Source organism: Vanrija albida, assembly GCF_041260175.1.
Source record: "Vanrija albida strain AlHP1 chromosome Unknown contig_3, whole genome shotgun sequence".
Classification (NCBI taxonomy): Eukaryota; Fungi; Basidiomycota; class Tremellomycetes; order Trichosporonales; family Trichosporonaceae; genus Vanrija; species Vanrija albida.
Genome location: NW_027191422.1, coordinates 1,755,271 through 1,768,685, shown reverse-complemented (window position 1 = coordinate 1,768,685; position 13,415 = coordinate 1,755,271). Strand labels below are relative to the sequence as shown.

Here is a 13,415-nt window from a genome sequence, read left to right as displayed (position 1 = left end):
CTCGACGACATTCTCGGCACATGGCCACATGCTGCCACACTAGCCACAACTGACTCTCACTCTCAATCTCCGCCACCATGCGCGGCATGCGCCTCACAACTGTGCTGGAGCAGGTCATCCCCCCAGCAATACTCACGTACCTCGCGCTGGGGCTGCGCGCGGCGCTCACAAAGGTCGGGTGTAAGTCTGCCTCCTGTTGTTGTTCCCCACGCTCCCGCTCACACGACAGATCGCTACCTGTACCTCTACGCCCGCCGGCCATGGGCCGCAGCGCTCTACTCGGCCGCCGTCGCCCTCGCGCTCCCCGCCCTCGCCGGCACCTTCCTCCGCCTCTACCTCCTCCCCTCGCGGCAGAACGTGCCACCCCCACGCCCGCCCGGGGCCATCACCTCCCTGCGCACGCTGTTCGAGTGTGTGCCGCCCAGGCGCGCCCTGCGCGAGGGCTACACCCTCGTACCCCGCAGCGCTGCGCGCGACGAGGTCGCAGACGCCCTCATCGCCACCTGCCACAAAGGCGCCTGCGCCGGCCGCTGGAAGCCGGCGCGCGCGCGTCACTGCTCAGAGTGCGGGCGCTGCCGCTGCGCGTTCGACCACCACTGCGCCTTCCTCGCAAACTGCATCACCGCGTCGTACCTCCCCGCCTTCCTCGCGCTCCTGTTCGGCACGCCGCTCGTGGTGCTCGGCGCACTGGTGCCAGTGTACACGACCCTGCTTGCGCGCATCCCCAAGGCATGGGCCCACTCGGCCACGGACGCGGCGGCGGCGCGCTTCTGGGCGTGGCGGCCGGGCTGGGTCGTGGCCGGCGGCCCGGTGGGCAGGCTCGCTGTCGGCCTGTTCCTGGGCTGGCGTGGGCTCGACGGCGTCGACGGCGGCGGGCCGGGCGGTACGCTCACCTGGGACCTCGCGGCCCTCGCCTTCGTCGGACACATGCTCGCGCTGTTGACGACTGCGCTGGGCTACTCGACGCTTCGGCACGTGCTGTCCGGCGCGCTGACGATCGACGTCGAGCGCGCCAAGAGCCTCGCGCGGCTGCGCGCGGACATCAAGGCGAAGCGCGCGCGCGGCGAGGAGCCGAGCGCCGACATGGTGGCCGACGCCGAGCGCTTCGCGGCCACGACCTGGTTCTTTGTCCCCCTGGAGGACAGCGACGAGTGGGCCGGCGCCGTGCTCCCAGCGCTGGACGGCGAGCGGCCGTACGACCTCGGGCCCGCAGGCAACTTTGCCCAGATCATTTCCCGCGGCCGGGGGATCAGCTGGCTCGCACCGTGGAACGTGCTCCGCGGCAGCTTGCCCGACGACGAGCTGTGGAACTGGCCGGTCGCGCCGGCGGTGCGCGCGCGCCTGCTCGCCGACGCGGAGAGTATCGCGGCGGACGAGGCAGAGGCCGGCGCGGACTACTAGAGGGATAGACTCGTCAACACTAGAGGCCGTCTTATGACGTCTACATAGAGACAAGTATGCTTGTAACAACTAATACTATGGCATGCCGGCGGATGCAGAATAACAAGAAAGTCCACCGACAGAGCTTACCCCTCGACAATGGACACGCGCGTGCGGATGCTGCCCACGCCCGGCGGGCGCGTCGACCCGATCGTGCTCGCCCGGCTCGCGCGGCTGTCAACGTCGCTTTCGTGGGCTGCCGACTCGCTGTCGGCCGACGTGATGTACCCCACCGACCCGTTGACGCTCGCGATGGCGTCGTGCGCGACGGTTATGGTGACGGGGGTGGCGACGCGCTTGCCGGTGTTTGGGAGGATGAGGGTAGGCGGGGGGCCGAGGCCGAGGGGGAGCGGGGACGCAGACGGGGTCGGGGCGACAGGCGGCGGCACCGCAGGGAGCGGCTTCGCCTCCCGGAGCGGCGTGGCCGGCCGGGGCTCGTCAGCCAGCGGCGAGCGCGTGCGCGCTATCGGCGTGTGCTGCCCCGAACTCGCGGTGCGCGCGCTCACCGGGCTCGGCGCGGCCCGGTAAATCTTGACCGTCTGCCCCGAGTCTGTCCTGGTCCGCACAGCCGGTCTCTGGGGTCTCTTTCCTCTGGAGGGCGGGAACGTGACGGCGGTGCTCGCGTCGCCGTGCAGGCGCGCGTGGAACGAGGCCGTGATATGCGCGATGCTCTCGCGCAGGCTGCCCGTGTCGGCGAGCGAGCCGTCGTCCACCGGCTCGGGGGGCACGAACGCGTCGCGCGCCGAGAGCCCAGAGAACGGGAGGCTCGAGAAGATGAGGATGTCGCGCCCGTGCGTCTGCGGCAGGAGCGGCACTGACCCAACAAAGTCAAAGTGCAGCTCCATGAGGCTGTCGATGATGGAGATGACGACGGGCGCCTGCAGCCGTGGCGCGAGCTTGACCAGGCGGGTGCGGCCCAGGCGCGAAAGAAAGTCACGCTTGGCGCCAGCATTGGGGTCGCTCATCCAGAACCGGTACACGCCCGGCTCGTGCCACCCCTCCTCTTTGAGTTTTGGCGTGTCGGCGCCTGGCGGGGAAGTGGGCGTGCCGTGCACGATCGCATTGCGCACCGCGTCGACCAGTTGCACTGTGAACCGTGGCGGTGGGGACACGAGCGAGATGCGGTCCGGTTCTGGCGTCGGCGTCAGCTGGCATAGTCAAAGCCGTGCTCACGGGGAAAGGTGACAGCAAAGAACAGCGGCGGGATCGTCGTGCTCGTTGGGCAGTAGGCAAACACAAAGTTGTGCGTATCGAGCTGGTCGTCAGTCACCGCCGCGTCGTCGACGAACCTTGCCTGACGAAGCACGGACATCGCCTACGAGCGACCATCCGTGCTGCCCCAAGGCGGTGAAGATGGCCAAAATGAGTCGGATCGACCTGATTTTCGGGTCAGACATAGTTTCCCTATTGTCGACCCGCGGCAACTCACTCGAGCTCGCCGCTGCTCTTCTGTTTCCAAGGGTGGCTCTTGAGTTCTGCCTTCCACGCACTGACGGGGGAAGTATCCTCCTTGCGCCGGCGGAGGTTCTCGGTGCTCTCGCTCTTGGCCGCGATGCCGGGCGACCACTTCGCCAGAGCCTCGTCCACCTCGAGCAGCGCGGCCGCCGAGAACGCGTGCAGCCTGATTGTGCTGGGGCCGGCAATGGCCAGGAGCGCGTGCCGCTTGGAGTAGTGTGACTCGGACAGGCGCCACTCGTTGGCCGTCACTGGCTGGGAGCCGTCGAACACATGTGATTCGGGGTACGTCACGTCTATCGGTGGGATCGATGCGCGGGGGAGCGACAGTTCGGGTATCTCTGGCGCCTGGTCGGCAAACAGGGGGAGGGGTGGTAGCTCGCCGTCGAGCCGCTCAACCGCCGCGAGGTAGAGGTCGCGCTCGGATGGCGTGATGTGCAGGCTCTCCCAGCGCGACTCCTTGAACTGGCGCGGCATGAGGCGCTGCACCACCGAGTCGACTGTCCCGGCCTCGGTCTCGTTATCGTGCAGGCTGGCGTCTTCCTCGAGCACCTCAACGCTGTCGCGGCCACTGTCGGCGGAGGCCGGCCTTGGGGGCGCGCGCGGGCCGCCAAACTTGAACCACGCGGGCATGCTGAGGTGAGTGGGTAATGAGTGACAATGAGTGGGGTTCAAAGGAGGGGGAAGGGGGGAGAGGGAGGTTGAGGGAGTGAGTTGGTGGAGAATGAGCGACGGGTTTTTTAGTTGCAGGGGTTGGCTGAGCTTTGACCCGCGACGACGAGAAAGAAGGTCAGTGCTGGAGCGAGTGAGCACGTCAAAAGAGGACCCGCGGGTGAGCAGCAGAAGGAAAAGGGGAAGGGGCGTGTGAGCCAGTTAGACAAAGTGGACGGATCGGCGAGGTGCAAGTCGTCGTCGTCAAAGAAAAAGTCGAGCGACGATCAACCTGACAAAAGATGGGTGCACATGCCACTTTGACGACCACGACGCAGACTAAATTGCCCTCTTGTCTGATCGGGGGCGACACGTGCGAGTGAGCGCGATACGCGATAAACAGTGAGCAGGCTAGCCTTGTGCGGGTAGAACAAGCCAACAAGCCCCCAAATGGTCCATGGCCCCGTGCGTGGAATGTGTCACTGGGGAAAGCAAGGAGGGAAGGAGCGCCAGCCGAGGCTAGGCTCGCAGCCACTGGGCTGCGTTGGGGTGGGTGGCGGCGGCGGCGGCGACGCGACACGGGTGGCTTTGACTGTGGCGGAGGCTGGAGGAAGAGAGACTGATGCAGTGGCTGAGAAGTCGACGTCGAGGTTGTGGAGCGCGCGCGTGTCGTCGGCGGCGTCGGCGTCGGCGGCGTGGATGCAACAGAGAGTCGACGTGTGTGGTGCCCATGATTTCCGTGACTGACTTGACCTGGTTTCAAACTGGGGCCGTAATAGAAAATCTAATTGACGTCATTGACCGGGCCGGCCACTCCAGCCAACACGAGCCCGCAGTAAGCAACAGGTCTGCTGGAGCCGAGCCAAGAAATGTCTCGACGACCGAGACACTCCCTCGGCCGCAGCTCCTCGCCGCCCAACAGCGGGGCAGCACAAATACCTCGTCTTCACCGCTTTGCCTCTCGCCGACGCGCGTCGCCAACTCTTTCGCAATGCCAGCGCCAGCCCGCCCGCTCCCCCCACCGCCACCCGATGACGAGCCGACAGCCAAAGCGGTGCCGACAGCGGCAGGGTCCGCAACCGACAACAGCATCAGTACCCACAATGCTGTGGCCGTCGCCGCCGTCGCCGCCGCCGCGTCGTCGCCCGCAAAGCAGAGCTTGAAGGAGCGCCTCGCGGCGACTGTCAAGCGAGACGATGGCCTGGCCCCAGCCCCAGCCCCAGCATTGGCACCAGCCCCCGCGCCAGCGCCCGCAGCGGCCACCGTGCACACAGGTACAAGCACTGGCGCTGGCACAGGCGCAGAGGCGATCGTCACCCCGGCCGCTGGGTCGTCACCGGTTCAGCGCGTCGAAGGCCAAGCTGTTGACCGTGTGATGCAGCCCATCGCGCCAGTTGCAGCTGCGCCTATCCCATCTCCATCGCAGCCAGCGCCGGTGCCAGCAAAGACACCCCCGCCCGCGCCCCTCACCCTCGACCAGTCGGCCGCTCCCCTCGAGCCAGCGCCCAAGGACCCAATGTTCTCAAAGCTCAAGTCGTCGCAGCCTGGGACGCCGACATCGCTGCGGCACTCGACGACGGCGGGCTCGGACGAGATGCGCCTGAGGCCCAGCAACGGGCATCGGCGGACCGCTTCGTCGTCCTCGCTTCGGCCGTCGGAAGTCTCCACGCCGCCCCGCACGCCGTCGCTCTCGGGGCGTGAGGACGCAGAGGGCAAGACCCTTCCGCCCGCGCCCACGGCCAACGACCCCCAGCCATTGACGCCGAGCGCCGAGGAGAAGGCGGCAAAGGAGGCGCAGAAGCGCGAGCTATGGCTCAAGGCCGCGCCGGTCGCCTTAGCCGTCCCCGTCCTCAGCCTGCTCGGCGTCCCTCTCTGCATTAGCCTTACGCTCGTCGCGCCCCTCCCTCTCCTGTTCGCAACGTACAAGGACCACCCAGCGACCCGCGAGGAGTGGTTCATCGTCTGGGGTGTCGTCACCGCCGGCGTGCTGTACTCTGCTGGCGTGCACGTACTCCTCGCAACGCTCGTCCTCCTCCCGCCCCTCCTCTTCCTCGTGTTCGACCCCCGCCAACCCGGTGGAAAGTCCACCGACGACGACCCATACCCGCCCCACGCGGCGCAGAATGACTCGGTCGCCTGGGTGTGAGTGATGAGCTGTGCTCCGCTGACATGAAGGAACCACGCCCTCACGTCCCTCTTCCCCGTCATCTCGTCCGACGTGCTTACCCCGTTCATCGATCTGCTCGAAGATGCCCTCATGGAACAGGTGCCGCCAGTCGTCACGTCGGTCCGCGTCTCCGGCGCGTCCCTCGGCAACCAGCCGCTGCTGCTCACCTCGATGCGCCACATCACCGACGATGACTGGTTCAAGGCTAGTACCGAGTCGCCTGAGAAAGTCAAGGTCAACGGTAGAGCCAAATCAGACACCGTGTCGTCTGGTCTACCGGTGGTGACACCGCTGGTGAATGGGCCGATCCCGTCCACGCCGACCCAGGCCACCCCGACTACCGCTGCGACACCCGCGACCCCTGTGACGCCAGTGACACCGGCACCTGCCACCCTGGCCACGCCTTCCAGCACTAGAGCCGGACGCAGCTCGTCCAACGCCTCGAGGACGTCGTCCACCGCCGCCTCGGTCTCGGATCAAGCCGCTGTTGATCCGTTCGACCCGATCGGCGTGTCCGCTGTCGCTGACTCTGAGCAACTCCGGAAGCGCGACCGCCTGCTCCAGAGGATCCGCGGCCAGCGGGTGGAGAGGACATCTGGTGACCAATCTGGTGACCAAACCAAGGACAAGTCTAATCCTGTTGACGACGACGAAGAGGGCGAGTTTGTCAACTTCGAAGTCGGGTTCCAGTACCGCCACAGTGCCGACGCCGCCGCCAGAGGACTTGGTCTGCACATGCTTGCCTACTTTGGCTGGGGCATCAAGGGTGTCGGCGGGTCCGAGATCCCAGTGTACATTGATGTCGTTGAAATCAAGGGCAAGTTGCTCATCAGACTGCTTCTTACCGCCTCGCCTCCGTTCGTGCGGATGGCGACGGTGACGTTCTTGTCGATGCCCGAGTTTAACATCTCGGCTCGGCCACTCCGAAGCATGGGCTTTGGGAGCATCAACGCCATGGACCTGCCTCTAATCAAGCAGTATAGTGAGTGGTCTGGGTGTGGCGGGGCTGACCTACAGTTCAAAAGTCGATCGCTCAGGTCGCTGGGCACTTTGTCCGGCCCAAGCAATACACGATGGACGTTGATCGACTGCTGCTCGGCAAGGACTCGAACCTCAGGACCTCTGCTATCGGTATCCTGCATGTTGTGATTCACGGCGCGACGGATCTGCCAAAGGCGGACACTGTCGGCTCGTGTGACCCATACCTCGCCATCTCGTACTCCAAGTTCAACAAGCCGGTGTACAGCACGAGGACGATTGTGGACAACCAGAACCCCATCTACGATGAGCACGCATTTGTTCTCGTCAACGAGGACACCATTGTCACGGGAGAGAAGCTCAGGCTACGCATGTTCGACGCGGATCGGTTCTCGGCCGACGATGCACTGGGCCAGGTCGAGGTCGACGTCGAGGAGCTCGTCGACATGTCAACCAAGGGCCCAAGAAGCGACGAGCTGTTCACACGAGATGACAAGCTCATGCCTACGCAGATCGGCATGAAGACGCAGGGCGAGCTGCACTGGTCGGTACGCTTCTTCCCGCTGTGGAAGATGCCGGCAGACCAGGTCGACAAGAGAATGGAGAGAGCCAAGAAGCATAACGCCGACGAGGGGATTGAAGCGCCGTGGTGGATCAAGTGGATCGAGGAGTTGGTCGAGAAGCCCGAGTGGGAAAAGCAGAGGGAGAAGGAACGCAAGGATACCCTCGCCATGTTCTGCACCGAGCGCCAGAGGGAGGAGGTCGAGGCCATGGCGCGACCGACGGCCGAGCGTTCGTCTGGTGTGCTCCAGTTCCATATCCACCAGTGTGTTGGTGAGTACCTGTCCGTGGCGGTAGGCACTGCTGACATTCAGACCTCGAACTCGAGTCGCTTTCTGGTTCATACTCGGCCGACGTGAGCAAGCGCAAGTCGGCGGCCATGGGCAAGCCCGCGCTCGCCGACGTGGTGGACCGTGCGCCGAGCGAGATCACCAACCCGCCGAGCGCGTACGTCGAGGTCCACTTGAACGACAAGCTGGTGTACCGTACACGTACGAAGCAGCTCAACCCGATGCCGTACTTCAACGCCGTGAGCGAGCGTTTCATCCGCGACTGGCAGCTCGCCAAGATAACATTTGTGGTCAAGGACGCGCGCGACCGCGAGCACGACCCCATCCTCGGCGTCGTGAATCTGAGACTCAGGGACGTGTTCAAGAAGCGTGCACAGGAGACGCACTGGTACCCGCTCGTCGGCGGCCTCGGATGGGGCAAGCTGCGACTCTCGCTGCTGTTCAAGCCGCTCGACATGCAGCTGCCCAAGGGTATCTCGATGTACGAGGTGGCCACGTTTGAAGTCACGGCGCTGTCCACGACCGACTTCTCCAACGCGTTCGGCAAACCCCCATCGCTCGTGATCGAGACCGAGTACGATAAGGCCATCCTCGATGCGCCGGGTGCGGGCGGGAGAGACAGCCTGGACGACGAGCCGCGTAAGGCCGACCTGGGCCAACCTGCGCCGCCGGTTGCCGACGACGCCGCGTCGACCAAGTCGGGTGTGTCGTCTGCGCGCGTCTCGGCCGTGCCGACCACAACCAGAGTCACATGGGATATCGCCAAGCCGGTACGCCTGGCCATCATGTACCGAACAACCTCGTCCATCCTCTTCAGCTTTGTCACGCGTCATCGGATGAAGAAGACAAAGCACCACGCGATTGCGACGCTGCGCCTCGACGATGTCATCGACGGCAACGAGGAGTCGCGAGTGGTCCCCGTCTTTGCCACTTCGTCCCCGCGCGAGGCCATCCGCGCGGCGTTAGTGTTCAATCAGTACCAGCGGCAGGGCGACCCGACGGCGCTGTACAAGACGTCGAGTGACATTCGCATGATTGGCTTCATTCACATCTCGTTTGTGCTCCACCCTGGCATCAGCCGCGCGCACGAGAAGATTGCCAAGCGCGATATGAAGTTCCGGGCGTCGTACAAGGCGTGGGGGGCGACGCGGATGCTCGACGCGACGCCGGCGCAGATTGCGGCTGCGGCTGCGAACGCGGACAAGGAGAAGGACGACGGGTACGACTCGGATACCGAGGACGAGGAGGAGTTTGACTCGGACGACGAGGCTCGGCCTGGCCAGCAGCGCGCCGACAGGCTGCACGAGGACGACACGCGGGCCATGCTCGAGGAGAGCAACGCGCACGGCAAGGCGCTGCGCCAGGGGGTGAGTGGGGTCCGAGTCGGCGTGCTGACCCCAGAACCGCGGTTTATTCCAGCTGAAAATCGCCCGCACGGGCAAGCTTGTCAAGGACAAGATCGAGGCCAAGCTGCTGTCGAGCGCGGAAAAGACCAAGCAGGACCGGCGGCCGCGGGGCATGGATCTCGAGGTGGAGAAGGAGGGCCAGAGTCGGTTCTAACTTGCGATCAGCCTTGTACCGATAGCACACACCTACATGTATCTGATGAGCTTAGAGCACCCAGTCGTACATTGTCGTGAGGGCTGCAGCGGTGGCGATGACAGCGAGGGCCGAGCAGCTGAGTACGATGGCCATCATCTCGCTGCCGACGGGCTTCTCGAAGCCATCAGCCTCAGCCGCGTCGAACACCTCGACGTCGTCCTCGTCGGCGAACTGGACGCGGTGGGACAGGGATATGCGGGGATGCGCCTCGACGTCAACGTCCGGCGCAGCCGCGGCCTGCTCGGCGGCCCAGCGCGCCGTGTTCGCCTCGAGCGTGCTCGGCGTCAGCGGCGGCGCGCGGTCGTCGTCGCCGTCGTCGCTCTCCTCGTCCTTGCCCCGCGCCGGGGAGATGGGCGTCAGCGCAAAGCTCGCGCGCCGCCGCCCAGCCCCCCCGGAGACGAGCAGCCCCGCCTCGTCGCTGCTCCCGAGGCTGGAGCGCGAGCGCGCGAGGTGCAGGCTGGCTGCGGAGCCGGAGCGCGTCTTGCGCGGCTCGGGGTCGGGCAGGGCGATGTCGGGGATGGGGAAGGGCGGCATGGCGAGCGAGCGGCGAGCGGCGAGCCTGCGGAGCAGGCGAGCAGGCGAGGCGAGTTGGGCGAGTTGGCAAATTGAGCAGACGTGAGTGGGAGTGGGAGAGAGAACGGTGGTGCGATGGGATCGCAGCAGCCAGCGCGGTGGAGGCGCCGGCACGGCGCCCCCGTCACCACTCCTGAAAGTCAGCGCCAGCCAGCCCGTGACGTGACACACGAGTGCTCGTCGTCGCCTCACCACCACCCACACCACGGCCACCACCACGACAATGGACGACCCCTGGGCGACTCCATGGGGCGGCGGCGGGGGCAAGCCGCCCGCCGACCCGCTGCGCGGACTGAGCATGTCCCCCCCGCCGGGCGAGCTGGACGACGACGTCGCGGACCCGTGGGCGCCGAAGCTGCCGAAGGCCGACCCGCTGCCGACGCTCGCGGCGCTCGGCGTCGCCGCGCCGGCGGGCGGGGCGGCGATGGGCTGGGAGGACGGCGGGGGGTGGGGCGCGCCGCCGACCGCTGCATCGCACGCCGCCGAGCCCGAGCCGGCGTCACCCCCAGACGAGCCAGCACCACCACCAGCACCAGCACCGGCGCCAGAGCCAGAGCCAGAGCCAGAAACAGAAACAGAAATACCAACACCACCGGCACCAGAACCAGAGCCAGAAACGCAGCTCCAGACAGCGCTCGACGCCGTCGCCCCCGCCCCGACGCCCGCCCCAGCCCCAGCCCCCTGGTCGGCCGACCCCGAGGCAGACTTCGAGGCCACCCTCTCGCGCCTGTCGACCCCGCCGCCGCCCCGCCTCAGCCTCGGCAGCCGCGGCGAGCTGTCGCCGCGCGAGAGCCTCGAGGCGGCGCTCGCGGCTGCGGCGCCGCGCAAGTCGCTGTCCCTCTCGCCGCGCGTCTCGGCCGAGGTCGTGCGCAGCGCGGCGCCGCTGCGCGCCGGCTCCCCGCTGGCCACGACCGCGTCCGCCGCCATGGCCCGCGCACCCTCGTTCGGCGCCGACGAGTTCGGCGACTTTGGCGGCGGCTTCGCAGAGACCAGCTTTAGCGCCGACACGTCGGATCCCTGGGGCGGCGGCGGCGGCGCGTGGGGGGCCGCACCGGCCAGCTCGTCCCGCCGCTCGTCTGCCGCGTCTGCGACCCCCGCCGACGACAGCGACGAGTACGCCGCGTGGGGCGGCGTGGCCCGCCCCAAGGGGCCCGAGGCGCCCACCGCCCAGGAAACCCAGTGGGAGTCGGCCCAGCGCACCATGGCGCTGCAGCAAGCCCGCGCGCCGTTCGAAAAGGTCGAGCGCCTCAAGCGCGACTGGGACGACGTGGCCGCCGCCGCCATCGGCGAGAACACGGTCGACGCGCTCACCGACGCCGAGGAGGCCACCCTCGACCAAGGCGTCAAGGCCGTCGACGACAAAGTGTAAGTCCCCGCTCCGGCGTGTCTGACGTGCAGATCCAACACCCTCTCCTCCCTCGGCACGCTGCCAGACGGCATAAACACGTACCCCACCGTGCTCTCCGCGCAGACAAGCTACCAGAAGTACCAGCAGGCGCTGGCGCGCCCCAACCCCAACCCGGCGAGCTCGCTGCTGCACGTGCCCGTCCGCGCGCGGCGGCGCGACGAGTCGCTCAACTCGTTCGGCCCGGGCCTCGACGCGCTCTGGTCCGGGCGGTCCAAGCTCGGCGAGCCCGACGCGGTCGTCGCCGCTGCGGCCGCCACGGACGACGCAGGCCCGAGCAAGTGGTCGTTCTGGCGCAAGTCGACCGCGCCGCCCAAGACGCTCACCACGAGCGGCGGCGGCATCCTCGAGGTCAAGGACGTGTCGGCCGTCGCGTCGCCGACAGTGGCATCCCCCACTTCCATGACGGGCCGGCCGGCAACTCCCGGCTCGATCCCCGCCGACGCAGCGAGCATCGCGCCGAGCATCGGCTCCAACCGCCCGTCGACGTCGCGCGCCCCGTCCATCTCCTCGCGGCCCGGCACGCCAGCGGCGCCCGAGAAGACGAGCTACGACGCTGGCGGCTCCGCGACCGACCCCACGCCGGCGGCTGCGCCCGCACCCGCCGCGCCGACAGGCGTGTCCCGCTTCTGGGGCCGCTTCGGCCGCCGCGCAGCGTCCCAGCCCGTGCCGGCCGACGACGTGGCCGAGGCGAAGGAGGACATCGAGCTCTCGCCCCACGACTTTGCCTTCCTCTCTGATGTCCCGTCCAACGCTGCGCCAGGCACGGGCGACCTGTTGGTCATGGACGGCGGCATGCCGGGCATCGAGAGCATCTTGGCGCCTGCGCCCCCGCCGCTGCCCGCGCCGCTCGCGCCGCCACCACGGAGCGGGAGCGGCTCGGGCGCCGCGTTCGCCCCAAGGATGGCAGCGCCACCAAAGCCCGCCTCCGACTTTGACCTGCTCTCCGGGCTCGACTTTGACGCGCCTGCCCCCGCCCCGGCGGCAGCTCCTACATCCCAGGGGTGGGACACGCTCCTCGCGCCGTCGGCGCCGAGCCCCTCCCGCATCGCCTCGCCCCCCATCGCGCCGTCGCCCGCATCGAGGCTGTCAACGTCGACACCGCCTCTCGCGCCTGCGCGGGCCGCGACTCCCCCTATCGCCACCATCGCACCGGCCATCGCCCCCATCGCGCCGGTGCCACAGCGCACAGCGAGCCCGCTGAGTGGTGTCCCACCGCGCACGGCATCGCCCTCAGTCCTCTCCCCCATCTCCCCCTCGTTCGGCGCGCCGCTCGCCCCGTCCCCCGCCCCACGGCTCGCCTCACCACCTACAGCACCGAGGATAGCCTCGCCCCCCGTCCCTGCCGCCTTCTCCTCCTCGCCGCTGACTGCCTCGCGCCCCGCATCCAGCCGCGGCTCGCTCGGCTCCCTCCCCCCCACCCAGCTGCCTCCCGCCCAGCCAGCGCAGCCGTCGCTCGCGTCCTTCGCGACGCTACAGGCGCTCCCGGCGCTGAAACCCACGCCGACGGGCGACAGCCTGCGCAGCGCGTCCCCGCAGCCGGCATGGACGGCCTCGCCCATGGCCCCGGGCCTCGGGCAGACGCTCGCGCCGACGCCAGCAGCCCCGGCTCCGGCATTCGCCCCGCCTCCCGTGACACCAGCGCGCCCCTCCGTCTCCCCCGCCGACGACTTTGGAGATTTCGGCGACTTTGCAGACTTTGGCGCTCCCCCCGCCGCTGCCAACACCTCGTTTGACGACTTTGGCGACTTCTCGGCCTTCGAGTCGTCGCAGCCGCCGACGCCGCTGCCCAAGTCGCCGAACCCGCCAACTCCGATCGCAAAGTGGTCCAACCCGCCCACGCCGATCGCAAAGCTCTCCCCCGTCGCCCAGCAGCCCTCGCGCTTCCCCTTCCCCGCGCAGTCGCCGAGCCCGGCGTCGGCGTCGGCGTCGGCGTCGGCATCGCTCCCCGCGCCAAACGGAACCGCGTCGACCATGCGCCTCGTCACGCCGCCCAGCCGCCGCGGGCCAAGCGTCGACCACAGCCCCGCCCTCTCGCTCCTCTCCATGGCGTCACACTCGCCCGGCCGCTGGCCCTCCCCTCCCAGCCCGGTTCCTCCCCCTCTGGCACCACCGCCCAGCGGCACGCGCCAGAACGCCGGCGCGTCGTTCGGCCTCGCGCCGCCCCCGCCGCCTGCTAGCCGGCCAAACTATGACGGCGGCAACATCATCGATCTTATGGATGACGACTAGAGTAGCCCAATGTAGTGTATTGCATCAGAGCCATGCAGATATGAGGATACAACAAGACGTA

General features: G+C 67.8%; 5 protein-coding genes across 5 annotated transcripts; 3 read left to right on the top strand and 2 right to left on the bottom strand.

Annotated features, from left to right (window-relative positions):
* Positions 1–77: 77 nt before the first annotated feature.
* Positions 78–1,401, top strand: Q8F55_003965 (uncharacterized protein; the record flags this gene model as incomplete). Its single annotated transcript, XM_069352492.1, has 2 exons — positions 78–180; positions 230–1,401. The coding sequence occupies 2 exons, from the start codon at positions 78–80 to the stop codon at positions 1,399–1,401; spliced, it is 1,275 nt and encodes a 424-aa protein (XP_069209910.1).
* Positions 1,402–1,526: 125 nt separating this feature from the next.
* Positions 1,527–3,528, bottom strand: Q8F55_003964 (uncharacterized protein; the record flags this gene model as incomplete). The annotated part of the gene is made up of 4 exons (XM_069352491.1): positions 1,527–2,572; positions 2,614–2,695; positions 2,730–2,817; positions 2,870–3,528. 4 exons carry the CDS (start codon positions 3,526–3,528, stop codon positions 1,527–1,529), a joined length of 1,875 nt encoding a protein of 624 aa, XP_069209909.1.
* A 1,393-nt stretch (positions 3,529–4,921) lies between these two features.
* Q8F55_003963 (uncharacterized protein) lies at positions 4,922–9,102 on the top strand (the record flags this gene model as incomplete). The annotated part of the gene is made up of 5 exons (XM_069352490.1): positions 4,922–5,688; positions 5,722–6,695; positions 6,731–7,525; positions 7,567–8,909; positions 8,944–9,102. 5 exons carry the CDS (start codon positions 4,922–4,924, stop codon positions 9,100–9,102), a joined length of 4,038 nt encoding a protein of 1,345 aa, XP_069209908.1.
* Positions 9,103–9,153: 51 nt separating this feature from the next.
* On the bottom strand, positions 9,154–9,678 carry Q8F55_003962 (uncharacterized protein; the record flags this gene model as incomplete). Its single annotated transcript, XM_069352489.1, has 1 exon — positions 9,154–9,678. The coding sequence occupies one exon, from the start codon at positions 9,676–9,678 to the stop codon at positions 9,154–9,156; it is 525 nt and encodes a 174-aa protein (XP_069209907.1).
* Positions 9,679–9,940: 262 nt separating this feature from the next.
* On the top strand, positions 9,941–13,354 carry Q8F55_003961 (uncharacterized protein; the record flags this gene model as incomplete). Its single annotated transcript, XM_069352488.1, has 2 exons — positions 9,941–11,082; positions 11,116–13,354. 2 exons carry the CDS (start codon positions 9,941–9,943, stop codon positions 13,352–13,354), a joined length of 3,381 nt encoding a protein of 1,126 aa, XP_069209906.1.
* Positions 13,355–13,415: the final 61 nt, after the last annotated feature.